Source organism: Mirounga angustirostris, unplaced genomic scaffold, assembly GCF_029215605.1.
Source record: "Mirounga angustirostris isolate CCGP_5_RB_7025 unplaced genomic scaffold, mMirAng1.0.hap1 SCAF_7, whole genome shotgun sequence".
NCBI classification, from domain to species: domain Eukaryota; kingdom Metazoa; phylum Chordata; class Mammalia; order Carnivora; family Phocidae; genus Mirounga; species Mirounga angustirostris.
In genome coordinates this window covers 97,250,680-97,270,758 of record NW_026991715.1, presented here as the reverse complement: position 1 = coordinate 97,270,758, position 20,079 = coordinate 97,250,680, and the positions used below count along the sequence as shown (strand labels likewise).

At 42.2% G+C, this 20,079-nt stretch overlaps 1 protein-coding gene across 3 annotated transcripts in view; it reads left to right on the top strand.

The window, feature by feature from the left end:
• The window catches only part of TENM2 (teneurin transmembrane protein 2), a 926,033-nt gene that overhangs the window by 646,129 nt on the left and 259,825 nt on the right, over positions 1-20,079 (top strand). For all 3 annotated transcript variants that reach the window (XM_045901687.3, XM_045901680.3, XM_045901693.3), the window contains one exon: positions 16,055-16,293. In XM_045901687.3, coding sequence (XP_045757643.1) covers positions 16,055-16,293 — 239 coding nt within the window. The remainder of the gene's footprint in view (positions 1-16,054; positions 16,294-20,079) is intronic.

Here is a 20,079-nt window from a genome sequence, read left to right as displayed (position 1 = left end):
TCTCATGTTGAAGAAAGGAAAGGAAAAGGGAAGGAGGGGAGAGGGGGCTGGACCAGAAGGAACGATCTATCCTCCAAGGAGGCCCTTTATGGGATTCATTGAGAGTTCTCTCCAGAACAATAAAAGCCAGCATTTACTGAGGGTCTCCTCAGTGGCAAGAATGTGCTGAGCCCATTTAATGCACGTAGTATCCCTATGCAACATTTTCAGTTGTTTTCACCCGAGGAAACCGAGATTCAACAAATCATTTTCCCCCCCAAGGCTGCCCAGGTTACCGGGCTCTGAACCCCACTTGCTGCCAGTAGTTCACCAGTTCACCACTGCCCTGTTCAGTCTCCTAGAACAAGCAGGTGCGATGCCAGCCTAACACTGACCTTGACCCTCCTCTTCCTTCTTGGTCTCTGCCCTCTCCGACCACTGCTCTTTCCCCGCCTCCCACTGCCCTCACAGAAATGTGGACCGTGCTTTGCTTTTCATGTAACCACTTAACCTCTTATCAAGCAAAAACTAAGAGCTGGAAAGGACCCCAGTTCAAGTCCAAGCCTCTGAGATGTCTGCAAAGACAGCCTCCCCTGATGAGACTCTCCTTTAGTTTTGTTTAATTCTGCCGCTTGCAAAGAAAATGCCTGGAGGCGGGCACCTGGCTGTTAGTCTACATGCCACCTCCCTGTCAGGCAGCTTTCAATTTACCGTGCCTCGGCATGTCCAACCGCGTCTTCGTCAAGACTTCCAAGATGGCAGTGACAAGCTTTTCGGGTACTTAAGGCAAACAAGCATGACAGTTTTCCTTGACACTTGCATTTTTAAAAAGCCTTGCCTGGGGCCCTAGGAAACCCAGCATTTAGGAAACCAGGGAGCCTTTCAAGGAAGCCAAGCTTTCAGAACCTGCTTCCCTGGGACTTGTTTTGTGACAGGAACACTGCAGGACCTGCTTGAGAGTATATTAAGCACCATGACAATATTTACGTGTTGATGCTAAATGATGGTTGCCTTTTTTAATGGCATTTTTTGACGACTGAAATGTATGGATCTGTTCAGTGCATTGTCAGTGGCTATGTGGCTGGCCTACAAACACACTTAAATGGCACACTTCTGCAAAGCATTAATTTCTAAGTGTCCAACAGATATATGTAAGCAGGCAGACATGTCACAGGGGTTGCAATAAAGCTTAATTAATATCCCTGAAGAGCTCTCATATCATTTCAAGAAGAGTACTAAATAAGAAGAAAACATTGTACCTATGGATATTACGCACAGAAAGAAATGTGGGTGAATACACTGATAGGTCTTTGTATACTTGGTCGTGTCTCAAAGGGTCTGATGTAAATTCAAATGGGAAAAGAAACTGTATTAAAGATAACTATCTTTTATTTGAGTGTTAAAAATAAATAAAAGCCATAGAACCCCACACTTAAATGCTAGAAATCTCTACACAGTATTGATGTGGAAGCAACTCTCTAATACACAAAAATGAGTAGTAGTTTTCTTTCTTTGTCTCTTGTTTTCCTTCTCCTCTGCCGGTTCCCACATCTCGGATTGCTTGGGTGGTGCAGTGGGTTGAGCATCCAACTCTTGAGTTCAGCTCAGGTCATGATCTCAGGGTCTTGAGATCGAGCCTCACATCAGGCTTATGCACTGGGCATGAAGCCTGCTTAAGATTCTCTCTCCCTCTCAAGAATTATTCTTAGCTATGCAAGAATTCCAATAAATCAGTTTTGTTTTTCTTTCTAAGCCTTGAAGAAATCCCATAAAATACTTTATTTGTCCCTTTTCATTTTTATGTCATAATACAGCTTCCTTCTTCCCCCTTCTATCTTCCTCCCTGCTCCTTCCCTCCCACCTTCCTCTTTCCACCAAGAGACTATGTCTTAAGAACCTACAAAAATCTATGAAAAAATAATTATTGGTGCTTTTGTTGGTTTGCTTTTAATTTCTTTCTCGGCCTTAGTGTACTCATTTAAAAATAGAGGGAAATGAATTAGAATTTTATTTCTCAAAGGTGTACCCCCATGGAATACTGGTTTTAAGCCTGGGAAAGTAGGTGGGTATAAAACTAACGTGACCAAATAAGCAGAATGATAAATGTTATATGTAGAGTACTGGGATAGTTAAGATATTAAAGGCTTGTGCAGATCCTGTAGTAATGCCTTAAATTTTCTTGACTCCAGCATTTCACAGATATCATGAAATGCTTTCTTTACCTAAAGCTAGTAATATACGAATATACTCGGTGATCCAAAGAAATACTTCAAGATCTTATGTTTCAGACCCTCTTTGATCTCATGACAGAAGTAGGAAACCTAGGATTTCTTCAAACCCTTGCTAGAGAAGGACTCTTTGAATTTGTCCTCTAAGCTAAAACATAATTTCTCTCTAAGCACCAAAACTTTAGAAATTCATCCATGCTCAGATTCATTCATCAAGTTCTGCAATATTTAGGCCTGGTGAGTAAGTACTGTTTAGGGCAGACAAGAATTTGACCTTGCTGAGGAGTTGAAGGTTGATCATTTTCTACATTTAGAAAGCAGCTAAAGGTTCCCCTAAAAGTTTAACATAGAATTACCCTATGGCCCAGCAATTCTCCTAGGTAAACCCCCCCAAAATTGAAATCAAGTGCTCAAATATTTTTATACAAATGTGCAAAGCAGCACTATTCATAATAACCAAAAGATCAAAACAACCCAAATACCCCTCAGTGTATGAATGGATAAACAAAATGTAGTGTATGTATATTTGTATATATAACACATACACACATACACACACACACACAGGAATAGTATTCAGCCTTAAAAAGGAATGAAATGCCTAATGGTTACCAGGAGCTAGGAGTAGAACAGAGATATAGGAATTACTGACTAACGGGTACAGGGTTTTCTTTTGGGGTGCTGAAATTGTTTTGCAACAAAATACAGGTGGTGGTCGTACAGTATTGTAAATGCACTGAATGCCATTTAAAATGGTTAATTTTATGTTATGTGAATCTCACCTCGATAGGAAAAAATTTTCATTAATTAAGTAATTAATTAATTAAAGGAAAACAACTAGAGGATCAGTGTATCCCCCTTGGTGTGAAAAGTCTACTCAAGGGAGAGGCAGTAAGATAGTTAGGTTGGAGAATCCATCTCTTGCTCCGATCTTTTCCAGGAAAAATGCTAAGAAAAAATGTCGGTTTCCAAAACATGCTTTGGAATGGTTAACTTTGAAGGCACTACATAAAACACCAGTACATGTGATTTGATTAATACTGATAAATGGATCCAAGGGTGCAAGTATGTTACCATCTGGAATTGTCAACATGATCCCCATTCAGCATCATGGTAAATGCAACTCATCAGAGTTTCCTGAAGTTGTTGAAACACCAAAGATAAGGAAACAAAGAAAGGTGTATCAGATAGGACCCCTTTGTTACGGAGGGGGAGGGGGAGAGAGGGTGGAGAAAGATAAATGGATTCTTCTCTGGTTGGAGGAGGGTGTACATGAGATTTTTCAGAGATGAAAACTATTCTTCTCATATTCTTTTAAAAGTGATTTGGAAGAGAAAACGCACCATGAAATCTTTATGTTTGCAGAGATACCAAACCTATGAAGATAAACTGCTCTGTAGGTGGGCAGAGAAGTGACAGATAAGGAGCAAGTACATTTACCAAAAAAATCCTTCCAGGCTTGTAAGGAAGATTATCTCTGAGCTCCTGGTTACAAACCAGAAAGTGGCCCTGAGATTAGTGTTACCTAATGCCTGAACATACATGTCCTTTGGGTTGCTGAGGACAGAGAGGAGGGGAGGGCTGCAAAATGCAAGGCATCCTTAAGTAGAATCCTAGAAATTAATCAAAAGCGCATTATCACTATTTTTGAAAACTATTTTGAGTTCTCAATGGAAATATTCCATGTGATTATAGCTAACATGCTTCAAGAATGACAGAAAAGTTGAGGAGAATTCCAACTTAAAAGATCAAGAAAATGGGAAGGCTCTCATTAAAATGTGCCAGAGCCTCCTCAGAATAGAAAGATGCAGGTTTCTCAAAGGATTTAAAATAACCATGTGTAGGCATAATGAGGACATGGTCTTGTTTACCAAAATCTTGAAACCCAGAGTGACAGGGCATCCCTTGAAGAGGACACCGCAGGATAAATAAATAGATGTGTTGGATCTGAGAACAGATAGAAAAGTTTTCAAAATCTAGATCGGTTTATTCTTTTATTCACTTACTATAAATGGATCGAGCACCACACATGTGCCGGGCGCACTTCCAGGGGCTGGGGCTACAGTGATAAGGAAGACTAAACTGGGCTCTCAAGGAAAGTGTGTGCCATTGGGGGAAGCAGATGGTAAGCAAGGAGAGAGCTACTCGAAGGGTAAGTATGGAGCAGATGAGAAGCCAGGATCTTTATACCAATTCCATCACTCTACCTCCCACAACAGCCAGTCACTGGAGGTGGGCAGTCCCTGGGCTGCAACCTTGGTCAAGGTAGGGTAATAAAAAGCTGATCAAGAAAGGCTTTCTGAGAAAATGAGCTTTGAGGGGAGACTTGAAAGGCCTGAGAAGGAGGAAATTCAGTGTGACTACTCTGAGGTGTGGAGAAGCTTGACATCTTTGAGGGACAGCAAAAAGTATGGCAGAGGCCTCAGGAACATAACCAGTGCAGGAGAGGGAGGGATGAGATAGACCTAATGAGGTGTTTTGTAGACTTGGATAAGGAGGTGGGTTACTTTTGAGTATAAAGGAAATGGACGGTTTTAATCAGGAGAGTAATACAATTTGATTTGTGTTTGTAGACAATGACTGGCTCCTGTGTAGAGAATGGATGTAAAGGGCCAAAGTGGGAACAAGGAGACCCATTTGAGGCTGCTATAGGCAGTAGGCCAGGTACGAGGTGTAAGTGGTAGGAAGAGGATGGATATGTGTCGGAGGCCAAGAGAAGTGAACTGATGATGAATCAGGGATGAGGGAAGGACAGGAACCACAGTGAAGTCTAGCTAGATAAATGGCATGGCACCCAGCCAGATGTCACACACCAGGACTGGAGCACACATGTTTTCCTAGTCGCTGAGAATGTTGGTGGCCCACACACATCTCCATCAAGTTCCTCTCTGCAACTGGACTTCAGCTGGAGACTGGTCCATAGGTTTGATAAGGCCCTACCCTCTCAGATCAAATTGGAACAACTCTACAGAGCCATCCCATGACCCAGGCCCAACAGCTCCAGAGCTCCCCATGAGATTGACCAAGGAACCCTTACAACAGCATCGTGGTTCAAGCTTCTCCCTCTGCCCAACCTGCTTTCTTCACTCCCTCACAGGTGCTGTTCCCAAGAGCACTTTCTAAGAAGCTGCCTGCATGCCTCTTTATTTCTCAGAGTCTACTTCCTGGGGATGGCACCTGCACAAGAGTTAGGCGATGACTTCGTTAACCAATATGTTGAGGCCTGGAATGGAAGGACAGTGTGGAGTGAAAATCAAGAGTTGGGCGTGGGTGATGTTAAATTTAAATCATGTTAAATTAAAAAGTCAGATGTCTGACTATATCCAAATGCAGATAGAGTGATAGGTGCAGTACTGAGGGTGGCTCAAATATTCCAGACAAAAACCAAGACCCTCAAGGCAGAGCACAAAGAAGACCACCAAGCCTTTTTATCACCAAAGACTGGACCGAACTCCCAATGAGTCTATCCTATCCTACCTTAGTTCTTTTTTAAATTGAATGCTCTTAAAGATCTGTCTCCCTTTGCTCAAAGAGAAGACATAATTTAAAATCCTTTGTATTTGCACTAAAATCCAGATTCCATGCCCTCAAAACCATGCATAATGTAGTTGTCATCATGCCTACCTCTCTCCTACCACTCACCCTGTGGATCACTGTGTTCCAGCCACATGTTTTTCTCTCACAGACTCAAAAACTAGAACTTTCCTACTGCAGGGCCTTTTCACATACTGTTTCCTCTGCCTGGGATGCTCTTTTCATTGATCCTTGGATGATTAACTCCTTATCTTTAGACTTCCCCCTTTTGATCATCTCAGAGAGGACTGACCATACTGATATAGTCCCAGTTTTCTCTATCTTAGTCCCTTTCTCCTTCATGGCACTTCTCACAATTTGTAATTTCCCCTGTACTTGTTGGTTTACCTGGACTTGAGTTTTGTTCATTCCATCTGTCTCTCCAATTAGTAATTCTGTATGAGGATGCGGACTTAACATTTTATCCAAAGCGTCTGGCACCATGCGATACATATTCTGTGCTCAGTAAATACTGGTTGGCACATGACTTCATATTTTGGATTTTGAATTGTTTCAAAGGAAAAGGGGAACGTGGTAGCTGCGTGGGTTAGACACCTCCCGCGGGCCAGCCTCTGTGCTCACAGATTGTATTCATGATCTCTTTTAGCCCTTCCAATGGTTCTGTAATGCACATACTGTTAGCCACCCATTTTTTGGAAGAAGCATCTGAGGCTCAGGGAGATTAATTAGCTTTCCCAACATAATGCCGTTCCTGGTGCTATTGCAATTTAAGTTCATATATGCCTGACTCCAAAGCCTGTACATTTCCACTGTTCCTTAATTGCTGTGTTTCTTCAGTAGGTATTTGTGAGCACCTACTATGAACAGAGAAAGATACCAGGAAGCAAAAGATATAGAACCTGCTTTTGAAAAGCTTGTAATATGACTGGGGAGACAAGGCAAACACACAGGACAAATGTGGTAGCATGAAGCAGAATATGATAAAGGGACATGCCCTAAGGTTTCTTCCAGCTCGAATATTCTTTGACTCTCTGAATGGTACAGGCAATAAACTCGATGGGAGAAATCATTCTGCTCGTTGATTGTATCTGATGGCGGGCATTCTTTCTTCATCTACCTCTGGCTGCCGGTGAACACAAATGCAAGTCTATTTGAAATGGCTGTCTCTACACTCCCATATTATAGTGTATGGTGAATTCAAGGTCAAGTTTGAAGTCAAAGTCAGAAGTCTTTGTTTTTTTCCTCTACTATACCAAGACTTTTACCAATTAACTTGAAAAAAGTCAACAAGTTAATAACTCCAGGGGAAAAAAAAAAAGACTCCTCATTTCATCCCAAAGACTCTGAAATGGATTTGCTCACAAAACACCAGGTTTCTTTAGTGACCTCCAGAGACCTTGCCTGTCACACTGAGCAGTATATCATTTCATGGGGGAAAAGAAGGAGTTTTACCATGAAAAATACTATGTTATATCACAGTGTGACACTATTTAAATATCAAGAGTCGGAGCTTCTATTTAAAAAACGGAAGGCAATAAATTGAGTTGCTAATTATTCCAGCTGTGAGTATTTTTGGTATGACTGCAAATTTTGAAGAGGGCAAAATAGAGGATTTTCCTGTTGTTCATGGCATATGCAAATGTAGTGATGGTCCCCTATGATCTAAAAGGTTCAGGGATCAGAAACCTTGAAAACCTATTTTTCATTGCATCAAAATTGGTTTGAGTCTAAGCTTAGGGAATCGTGAAATGAAATGAACTTTTAATTATACTAATTGGGTTACTGGCTTCTTCTTCAAACTTGGGAAGTAGGAATTTTTTTAAAAACATTTTTAAAGTTTTATGTTAAAAGCAACAGTTCACTTCTCAACCCAAGCATAAATTCCCAACTGGAAGAAGAGAACAAGCACATTAGTAATATCTTCAATTCCTTCCCTTCCTAATAAAATTATGTTTAGGAAAAAAAAAATTATGTTTAGGGGGTTGGGATGCCTGCAATGTTCCAGTCACTGTGCTAATTAGAATGGCTTATGCATTCAACAAATATTTTAAATGAACTGGGCACTGTGCTAGGTCAAGGAGATCTAGTAAAGACCAAGATATACACGATTCCTGCCTTCAAGCGATTAATAGCTATATTTATTGACCATTCATTGGATGTCAAGCTCGATGTTAAGCATCTCACATGAATAAAGTCACCCAATCCCCCTAAACAAGCCCATGAAAGTACTAACATTCTCTAACTTTACAGGTGAGGCCACCTAGAGAGGATAAGTAACTTACCCAGTGTCACAGAGTGATAAGAATAAAAGCCAGGACCCAAATCCTGGTAGTCCAAGTCCAGAATCTGCAGGCTTAATCCTGCCTCCTTGGTATGATCCTATTGGTTTCAAAAATAATAAGAATAATAGGAATGCTTATATATAGGGAAAAAGTTTGACTCTAAACATCAAATATTTTACTAGTCTTTCTCTCAAGAGGATAGAGTTTTGCTCTCTATTTTTAATTTATGATTTGATTTTTTATAATGTATACATTTTATATTTGCAAATAGGAAAATAAAGACAGAACACTTAAAAAATAACTTAGTTTTGCTGTTCAAGAAGTGGCTGAACAGTACAATATCCAACATCATCTTTCTCATTATCTCTTCTGCTTTTTCGATCCCATCCTGTATGTGTTTCTCTCTCTCTCTCTCTCTCTTTCCCTCCATGCCCCAGGTCTCTCTGTGTCTCTCTCAGGAGCCCACCCATCGAGTTTCCCCTCTACCACCATCATTCTGTCTCGTACTGGAGAGTGTAATAATGATGCCAGAAAGTGTGGTGGTTATTTAACCTCTCTCTAGCTAAATGTTTTATTATAACTCCTGAAAACCTAATTACAGTAACTTTACATGCTACAGTACCCTTTATGGGCTGCCTCTTTATTAAACTTACTCCTTTAGAGACAATAAACTGGATGCTTTAAAGGGCAGAGCCAGGACCAGTAAAATGTGATGAAATCTCCCATTTTCTGGTGCACACCTGATCTCCCTCACTGATCACCCCATCCCCACTCCAGGTACATTTCTGCTTCTGTCCTTTCTCTGGCTTTTTATCGAGTTTCAGCAACTGCATGAATGATATTAAAAATCTTTTAGGGATTAATGGGCTGTGTATCAATATTTTCATCCACTACTCTGAATAGCTGTGAGTTTATTTACTGGGGAGGTCAATTTTCTCAGTAGAACAACAGTCAACACCTGGTTTCTCTGATAACCAGAGCTGCTTTTTTTGCACACGGCGCTGTGTTGAGACCATTCAATAGTTTTGCTTGATATCAAGGAGAATGTTTCCTGCAGCTGACTTCATGAGCATGAGAGAACTCATCTGCACCGTTAGTCATTAGTTGTTCTGGTTAAGCTGAATGGTACGCTGTGAAGAAGTAGTGGGAAATAGATTGAGAGAGAGGAGAACAGAGAGGATGGGGGTGGGGACAAAAACGTGACCTTTGGAGTTGAGGCAGTGCAATGATTTGTGTAGTACATTTCTGTTTCAAAGCCCTGCTGGGATTTCCCCCTGGGAATAAAGCCAAACCAATAGAAAATAGGGAGACTGCCTCTCAGGATCCCACTGGTTGCAACCTGAGAAATGGTACTTGGTGTTAAGGGATTTTCTATGTTTCCTTTTTTGGTAGGTTTTGAGATTAATGAGTGAGTTTACTGGTGATTGACTCAGAAAAAAAGGAAAAGGAATCTTTTGTTCGAGTCTCAAGTAGTTTAACCAGCTGCCACTTCTCAACACTTCCACCCTAGATTAGTCAAGTTCCTTCTGTATCATAAGAATAAAATAAAAATTCACAGTATTTTGAATTGATGGGGTCCTCCTTACATGGATGCTATGCATGAGTTTCTTGTTTGTTAGACATCTTTTTAAAATTTTCCATGGTTGTTAAATCAGAAAAAATGTATGCCCTTAATTTTCTAAGCCAATTTAAAGCAAAATCCTGGTTTGCCAAGATTCTGCCTCAAATACGTGTCTTTGCTGTCATGTAAAATGCATGGGAGAATTGTTGTTAGACATACTCTCTCTCTCTCTCAGTTTTTATTAGATGGTTTTGTTTTCACATGAGGAAAAGTGACATTTACCAAAAAGATAGCTTCAGGTGAAGTGATGATCACTATATTCTTAAGAACTCACTGGGATCTAGGGGCCAGAGCTGAGGACGCAGAGCCACTGTCCTTCCTTAGCCTTGCTATTCAATTCCATGGTCATTCGGAGCCCCTAACCTGGGCCAGGAAGGATGCTGGGCTCTAGGACTGAAGCCCACATGGCTAAGAAGGGAAAGAAGCATGCAAGCTCTTCTTTTATTTTTTTGTAAGACATCAAGGACTGGTTTTCTCTATCCCTTTGAGTGTTAGCAAACTCCAAGGACAGCCCTTTGGGGGCCCCTCATTTGCCTTTCCTTTCCGAGGCACAAGTGGCCAATTCTGAGAGCAATTGAGTTGTGCTTGAAAAATGTCAAGTGCATTTGGAAACTACACATTTTTGCTGACGCCTGGAGTCCTGAGCTGAGCTACTTCCATGACCGACCGCTGGGAAGAAGTTCAGTTGGGGCATCAAAAATGATTCATCAGAGCATACTGAGCAGGCCCCTGACGGGGAAAAGCTGTCTTAATAGCCAGTTCAGGGAAAAATCAGGAGAAGTCCCCTAAGCCCCCTTGGTCCTCCCAGTAACCATCTGGCCAGACCATTACCTTGTGGGTCTTGTTTCATTTTATTTATCTTGTTTTTTCCCCCTGCAGCATGTGACAGCAATCCTTGGGTGAATCAAGGCTTACATTTTTTTCAACTTGTGATTATGACAATTTTCAAACATACAGAAAAGTTGGGGGAATAGTACAAAGTAAGAATAACCACCTGGTTTCAACAATTGCTATCATTTTCCCACATTTGCCTTATCTATAAAGAGACCTAGAGATCTTTCTGCTGAATCATTTGAAAGTAAGTTGTAGGCTTCTTGACTCTTCACCCCTGAAGACATCAGCATTCAAAACTCTCATTTAAAAAGATACATCTGGGGTGCCTGGGTGGCTCAGTCGTTAAGTGTCTGCCTTCTGCTCAGGTCATGATCCCAGGGTCCTGGGATCGAACCTCGCATCGGGCTCCCTGCTCAGCGGGAAGCCTGCTTCTCCCTCTCCCTCTCCTACTCCCCCTGCTTGTGTTCCCTCTCTCACTGTGTCTCTGTCAAATAAATGAATAAAATCTTTAAAAAATAAAAAATAAAAAGATACATCTACTAAACATCTAATGTGTTCTCTAGATATATAGAATTTAAAAAGATACATCTACTAACCATCAGACACATTTGAGAGGTGCAAAATGGTTAGGGTAGAGTTTCTTAAACTTCCAGATACATTAGAATCACATAGAAAGCTTCTTAACCAATAAATGCCAGCCCCCCAGCCCTGGGTCTGGTTAGAGACCAGAAAGTTGTACTTTCCTAACAGAGCACTCTGGTGATCACAAAGCAGGTATTTATGGGACATAGTCTGAAGAACACTTCTTTAGAACCTATTTATTTATTTATTTATTTATTTATTTATTTATTTGCTGAATTTAACCTTCTAAAGATCTGCAACAGCAGGTATAGCTCTGTTGTGAAGAAACAGGAGTCTACATTATCTTTGGTACTTTGGTTTAATCATTTTAAGCATCAGAAATTAGAAAAAAGGGATATGATAACCAAATGAGTTTCATTTAGCTAGGATCATCACAGATACCACAATAGCAAAGAGAGGGCTGTGAGCTATAGTCCACTAGGGTTAATGCAGTCCTGAAAAGTACATGGTGTTTATTTGTTTATTTTTCCTGTGGAGGGATCTGGGCTTGTATGTATACATATAAACATCTGCCTATATGCACATGCCCAAACTTGTAAATCTGGAAAACAGAAGTCAACATGGTGGAAGGAATCCTCCTAATTTTAAAATTAAAAATGTTCACAGTGCTGTCCTGTTAACATTCATGGTTTTGGCCTTGGAAAGTTTGTAGGTCATTCATTTAACAAAGATTTGCTGAGTACCCACTATGTGCCAGGCTCTCTTCTAAATGTCAGGGTACAATTTGAACAAATGAGACAAAATACCTGTTTATTTTAAATGTCATAGAAGTTCAGATCTAATGATGGAGATAGATAATAAACAATATACAAATACATATATAATTTAGAAAAATAGGGACGCCTGGGTGGCTCAGTCAGTTAAGCGTCTGCCTTTGGCTCAGGTCATGATCCCAGGGTCCTGGGATGGAGACCCGCATTGGGCTCCCTGCTCAGCGGGGAGTCTGCTTCTCCCTCTGTCTGCTGCTCCCCCTGCTTGTGTGCACACACACACTCTCTCTCTCTAACAAATAAAATATTTTTTAAAAATTTAGAGAAATAAAGCAGTTATAGCAGGATGGAGAATGACAGAGAAAGAAGCAGGGGGAGGGCAGGGAAGATCTCCCTGGGAAAGTGACACTGGAGCAAAGTGGTGAATGATGTGAAGAAACAAGCTGTGAGGTATTTCCAGGCATGTATAAAGGTCCTTAGGTGAAAATGTGTTGGATGTGATATGATGAGGAATATCAAAAGGACAGGTTAGCTGACGGAGTGAGAGAGACTAAAGCGGTAGAAGGTACAGTTGGAAAGGCAGCCAGAAGGCAGAACATGGCAGGGCATTGTAGACCATGGGAAGGACTTGTGATTTTATTTTCGTGTTATTGGAAACCTTGATTGATTGATTGATTGGGGGAGGGGATCAGAGAATACTGACAGGTGACATAATCTGAGTTCCTTTTTCGAAAGAAGTGTGGAAAATAGACTTGAGTTGTCAGGAGACAATTTTAGGCTCTCAGGAAGGAATCCCATACCAAAAAAAATAATCATTTCCTTCTATTATTTCTTACAAATGAGTGCATTAAAAATAATATTAAGGCAATTAAACTTTTTTTATCTTCATCTTGTGATTTCTCTGATGTTACCAAAACATTGTTTCCAATTTACTGATGCTGTTCACAAATACGACTGATGTTCGGGCACCAGGCACTGGGGCAAACACATGATAGATAGATAGATAGATAGATAGATAGATAGATAGATAGATAGATAGACAGACAGATAGATAGACAGATAGATAGACAGATAGATATAGGTAGATAGGTAGATTGGTAGATAGATATAGATATCCGAGTGTATAATAGATTCTTGAGTGCAAAAAGTGATAGAGGATGGTATAGATACCAAACCTTTTGGAATAGGTTTCCCAAGAAGGTGGTTGGAAGGTGAGTAGGAGTTGGCTGGGGTGGGGTGGGTAGGGAAGCCCAGGAACAGCCATTCCCAAACATGACACGTCATTCCCAAAGGCATGGCAGCATGAACAGCCAGGTTAAGGAAAGATGTGTCTTCTGGTGTGGCTGAAGCAGAGTTCAGGGATCAGGGAGCACGAGGTTAGACACAAGGATAAAAAAGTTGAGTACTTGTTGTAAAGAGTCTGGTCCCATATTGAGATTTCTTCTTGTGGGCATTGGAGGATCAGCCAGGATTTATAAGGCAGAGCACGATGACCTTTGTGGTTTGGGAAGAAAAGTGGCAGGAGGGTTGAAAGGGGAGGTTTGGTGTGAGAGGTTTTCAGAAATAAAATGGATAGGATTTTTTCACCCATTGTATGGTAGAAGGTGAGGGGAAGGAAGGAGGTAAAAAGTGGCTGCAGTTTCTTAGGCACCTGGGAATAACAGGAATGCAGGAAGAGTGTGAATGGGGAGGGGAAGGAAAAGAGAACGTGCTTGGCTGTAACTTGTGCAATACAGCTATGGAATGGAGAGAGAGAGAGAGAGAGAGAGAGAGAGATGCCCAGTATACAGCTGGAATGGGAGTCTGGACCTCAGGGAGGAAGCTGGTTGGAAATGGACACCTGTTGACTTGAGTCATAGGATGCCTGAAGCCATGGAAAAGATTGAGATCTCTGTGGGGATGAGTCCTGGTGCCCCTGTATTTCTAAATATTTATCAATAATGGCTTGCAATGTCTTTATATTTCTTGGTTTTAGTCTGATATCCTATTTTCACTACCCACTCTTGGAAAATTGTTCAAGAAATACATTTGAGCTAGTTCTAAATCAAATTCCAGCATTTTTCCATCACCCTGGTTTTCTGGTGTGCATATGTTCTAGCTTAATTATAAGACAATGGACTATTATTCAGTGATTTGGAGAACTCTTCAGGTGTTTGTGACATTTGTCAGGCTTTAAATTAAAACTCCTGTTTCAGTCTCCTTATGTTGTTCTGAGAATTAGTAATAAAAGCTACTCATGATGCACTGAGCACTTGCCATGAGACACAGCTTTGGTTAAGTGCTTTTCCTACATGATCTCATGTAATCAGTACAACTGCCTACACTGTGACGTGAGGTACCTGGGCCATCATTACCCCCATTTTACAGATGAAGAGATGGAGACTTTTAAGAACAGCATTGTGTAACTTATGTAAGCTTACTTGTCCAGGAATAGTACTGTTAAGACTCCCATCCAGGTGAACATTGCTCCAAAACCTGCTTCTAAACACTGTGCTTCTTGCCACCTCTTCCAAAAGACTTTTCATCCGGAGCTCTAAAAGCATGCTATTGGACAAGGAATACAAAGGCTTATTTATGGAATCCAACCTCTTGCCTTTATTCAGATCATCAAACATACTTAGAGTACAAATAAAGTTTTTAACTATCAGTTGTTTATTTTAATGTTAGCTGTAGTAAATCATTCACTAATCAGATACTCATTTTCTGACATGATTGTCAGTCATCTCAGGTTTGTTTGATCTTTGTCAAGGATTAAAATACTTCCAAGGTTTTGTCTGGAAGCAGCCAAGATCCAAATATTTGTAATAATAGTGATCCTGCCTTAGAATCCCACCAGGATAGCCCACTGAGTCCCATACGCAGGAGCAGTGTGGTGTAAGAGGTCCAACTGGAGGATCTAGAGTCAGGCAGATGGGAGTTGTAGCCCCAGTGACCCTGCTTGCTACCCCCAAGCTTCTGTTTTCTCATTTGTAAAACTGTGGTAATAATATAGGGTTGATGAGAGGTTTGGATGCAAGTAAAACTTTTAGCATTGCAGCTGACACATAGTATGTGGTCCATAAGTATAGCTGTACCTACTAAGGCTTGAAGGAAATACCTCTATGACATTTTGGACCCTTAGATTCTTAAATTCACAAAACATGAGGGAGCTCCATTCAGTCATTCATTTGTTCATTCATTCATTCACTAAACTCTCTCGTGCATGCTGAACTTTGAGGTGGGTACTGGGAACATAAAAATGAACAAGGTATAAAAGAAGACACAGTCCCTGGTCTCCGGCTGCTCAAACTCTAGACACTACTTAATCCATGCCTTAAAATCCACTATCTATTTCCTGGAAGACAATTCATCATTTGAAACAAGGTGTGGCAAGTCACACTTGAAGTCTTATAAATGGCACACATAAGAGAGAAAAATCTGTCAGAGAATTTATGGTCCTTGAAGTGTCCTTGGAGAGACAGCCTCCTGACCCTGAGGAAGGGTTATATTAGGTGTCAGGAATAGACCCCATTACCCTGTTGTCACACTGTAGCCCAAGAGACCAAGAGCGCCTTGTTTAATTGGCAGGCAAAGATGTTGCCAAAGAAAAAACATGATCCCATGAGCTAGAGAGGCAGTCTCAGGACAGGAAGCAAGATGGAGGGGGGCAAACAGCCCAGGAAGAAGGCTCAGGAGAGACAGTTGAGGGTAACGCTCAAGAGCACAGACTTCCACATGAGATAGAGCTCCGAGTTCATATCCTTGGACAATTGCTTGACTTCTTCAAGCCTGATTTCTCATATCTTAAATGTATGGATATTTTAATATGCAGTTTTAAGTAGTTGTGACAATATATTTCTAGTGCCTTTGCTTATTAGGTTCTACCACATGACACGGCTTTGTGTCCTCCTCACCATCATCCTCATCATCCTCCTCATCATCATCCTCATCGTCATCTCCAAGTGACAAACAGTCACCCAGTTTCCATATTCGCTTTGAATACTTTTCAGGATTGTTGCCGAAGATAAGATCTAGACGTATATGGGAACACATAAAGTGATGTGAGTTTATGGAATTAATGTATATGGCTATCAAACGAAATCTTTGCCCTTTTGTCCATGGCAAGGTAGAGCAGTGTACGAGGACCCTACTAGAACTGTATAAAGCAGAGTGAAGGACAAAGCAGCTGGATGTCCCCCAGGAGCCGCCCATGTCCATGCTGACTCTTTCCTTTTTCCTTGCCAGGCACTTTCTCTTTAAGACCTCCTCGGGAAGCACGCCCCTGTTTAGCAGCTCTTCTCCGGGATACCCTTTGACCTCAGGAACTGTTTACACGCCACCACCCCGCCTGCTGCCCCGGAATACCTTCTCCAGGAAGGCCTTCAAACTGAAGAAGCCCTCTAAATACTGCAGCTGGAAATGTGCAGCCCTGTCCGCCATCGCCGCAGCCCTCCTCTTGGCGATTCTGCTGGCATATTTCATAGGTAAGTCAGGGCAGCCCACTCCATGACCCTGGCCGTGAGCAGGTGGGGCATAGGCCGTGGGCTTACAAAGGGAGAGCCCTCTTTTGTCTGGACAGTTTGCTTGTTGGCTCCTGAAAGATGTAAACAATGAGTGAGGGATGGGAGCTCTTTTTCTCTCCTGAAATGTATTTAAATCTGATGAGCTGCTTTCTCAAGATTCTAAATAATATTTATCAGACATGTTAGTAAGCATCCCTACTGTATTCTTTCTTGGAGACGAGCTGAAAATTGTCGTTTCTGCAAACCCATCCCTCATTCCCGAAGTAGCCTGCTAGTCTCTTCTGTCACTGGATTTTAACCCAGGTCTGTGCTCTAAAATGCCTGCAACATGGGTTAACTTCAGCCAAAAACTGAATAGAAGAATAGTGACCAGCATGTCTTGGAGCATCTTGATTCAAAGCTAACATCTAGCTAAATAGCTAATTTCCAGAGGTGTGGAACAGAAACAGGATTCAGAGGTCAGAGCATCCAGTCGGCTCTCTGTGTGGAATCAAGTCACCCAGACACAGTGGATCTTGCCCACATCCTCTCCTTTGCTTCTGTCCCTTTAGCCTCAACTTGAATTGCACCACAGCCATGAATCAGGTTCATCTTTCATGCCAGCTGTGCTTCTGGGCACTCAGGATATAGCTTAGGGTAGCAGATTGGTGAAGTTGCTGGGGTATCTTTCTTCCTATGCCAGGGATGTTGGTTTGCATGCATGAGGTGTAGCCTTGTAACTATGGCAAGCAGCAGGTGCCAAGAGCTCGGGGGCAGGGTGCCCCACGCATGTGAGCGTCCTGGGCTGGCCACAAAGCCTGCTCACAGCTCTCGGCCCCAACAAAGAGCCCCGGTGTTGCTGCTCTGTGAACTGAGCTTGCCAATGGCAGAGCTCCTGGCCCAGGCAGAGGCCACAGTGGTATTTGTTCAAGTGCATTTGAAACACTTGATGGTTCCGGCTGGGTTTCAGGGCATCTATGACAGGCGTCCCCAGATGGGCTGTACCATGTGGCAAAGCAAGCCTATAAAACACCAGCAGAAAGAGGCCAGCTCCAAAATTCTTCTCAACACTTATGCTGCGGAAAAAGGGCAACCCTGATCATTCTGACTTCGTCCCTTCTCCGTCAGCCATGGGGCTTCCACACCTCCTTCATCCTCAGGCAGCCAGCGTGGTAGCGTCCAGAGAAGGAATTGGTTCAGGACGTCCAAGACTGTTCTACCCAAGCTTGCCTGATGGTGAGGGCGGGTGGCCGTGTGGCCCCCATGATCTGGGGCTCTGCCCAAAGCCATCACAAGCCAAAAACTGGTGTGAAGTTCTCACTGTCTCCCATAAGATCGCTATGCTCACCTTAATACAGAAAAACCCGTTTTTACATTCTTTACCAGTCACATCTCCTAGGAATGCCCTCCAAAAGTGAGAAAAGTGACACTCTAGGGAAAGGTACCATGTTTATCTGGAACTTTGCAAAAGCCTTGGTGCTATAAACCCCAGCCCCACATTGGCACAGAGGTCTGACACCCATGTACCCCTGATTTAAAGTCATGTCTGCTTCTCACTTGCTCTTGATGAAGGATGAAGTAATGGATTGACTTGAGGGAGGGGGAAGGTGTCCATTGCAGTCTCAGTCACTTCGCGTAGAATCTTTTGCATCATTAGAGGTAGTTCTGTGTACTTCCCCAGGTAACTGTTCAAGGAGGCTTGGTAAAAGTAAATTGAATTGCCTTCAGGGTCTTTGCATGATTTGGCTTTGTGTCAGAAACTTCAAAAAGGGTCCATGAGCTCACTTCTCAGGCTTAATGTTCTGCTGAGCTGGTGGGCACCACGGGGAGCCCAGATACAGAAATTGAGGCACTGCTCACCTCTGCCAATACCATCCCCAGTGTACCTCCTACTCCACTTGCCAGAGAGAGATAGATGGCGACTGCCTGATGTACTGAGCTTGATAGCTAAAATATAATAGCTTTCTGTAGGGCGATTACGTAAGTGGGAAACCATATAGTGAGAGTTTAATGTTTTAATTGGGTGTGTAACTTGTAAATGATGGATTAGGAAGCATATTTATCCTCCGTCTGGAGGCTACTGAAAGCTGGACCCGAGCATCTTAGGATGGCTTATTAGATTATAATCCATCATTTTCTATTATGTATGCTTTAGGTAAGATTATTCTTTAACTCTGGAGTATTAAAGCATAGTCTATGATTCAAAATGAGTGATGGTAGGGGCCAGTTTCCCCAGAAGTAATGGTGGTGAGTGTGGAGCCAGAGAGCTACTCTCCAGAGGGCATGGCAGCTCTGCAAGCGCCATGAGGGGTCATGGGCTTGAATGCTGACCTTGACCCAATGATCCCTTTCTCCTTTGCCTTGACAAAGTTGTTTTCCTTCTGGGTCTTGGTTTCCTAAGTAAAACCTGGAAGCATGATGGTTATTTATGTGCAGAAACTCCAAAGTATGGTGAGGATTAATTAATGTGTATAAATCACTTTGAAGATGAAAAGCAGTATATTATTAATTACAGAGCTGCAGGGGCATAAACAGTGTATTATAAACGCAGAGAAAAGTGCTGTTGGGAGCAACGAGTGCTTGTGCCCACCGAGAAGATAAACCATCAGGGAGGGACAGAAAGGCAACGTAAAAGTCAAAGCCCTCCTGTTAAGGAGACCTGAGTTTTTAAGACCTGAGCTCATTCTGGTTCATACATGACTCCGTGTTCCACTAGAACATGACAAGTCCTGAAACTGAAGCATCAGCCCTGAGATATTTATGGATAAGCACTAGGCTCAGGCCTGCCAGGAGCTGTGACAAATAGGTCAAATTATCTTCCTTGCATGTTCAAACCCATGAAGAAAAGACTCCAGAAATGAGCAATCTGGACTAGTTCAGCCCCATGACAAGTTCTTCCTTACATCCAGCATGTGAGTGAGTTTGAAAGCAGACGAAGGTCAACCCTTGCGCACATGGGAAGACGTAGACCTTTGCCAACTCAGGAAAGATTCCCCGGTTCCTCCGGACATAACTGGGAACAAAGATCTTTCATGATGTACTCTTCCATCAGATTCCTCCTATGCCAAATTCTTCCAGTGTACATAACATCCTGGAATAAATTACTCTGAGAAGCTGCATAAACTCCTAGGGGACCATTTTGTGCATCACTCAGCCCCTGGCCCACATGGTTCCTAGGGGTTACTGGCTGTGAAATGCAAGAGAGCTTCCCTCTCAGGAAGTGGTCTTACACCCTGGAGCAGCTCAAGTACTCTCATTGTCTGCAACACCAGAAATCCCTCTAGATCCCTCAGTTCCTGCATCATGTAACCAATATAGCATTTCTCACCGGTTTTATGCCAAATCTGCTGTATTTTTATCCTCATAGTATACATAACAATAACTGATTGGCAACTTTCATTTGCAGAGAACTGTCGGCTTTTTCATTGAAAGCACCTTTGTGTAATTATTAAATTTGAACCCTATCCCCAGCCCCCACCATACGCTCCAGCAGAAAATAAAATCTGCCTCTTACAGTCGTTTCACAGAGTTGATGCTGAAGCCCAGAGTGCCTGCAGTCACATGGCCGGCTAGTTGCAAGGGTAAGACTAGGTCCTTGGTCTCCTGATTACTCTCCTGACTATTTCCAAATACTGCATGAGACCTCATTGATCCCTTTTGTAGCATCAGCTCCCTGTATCTGATTTTGTCCTTATTAACAAGGGAGAATAATTGGTTCCTTTCCTTCCCAAACCATCTTCTGATGATTCCCTCAATGGAGAGAAACCA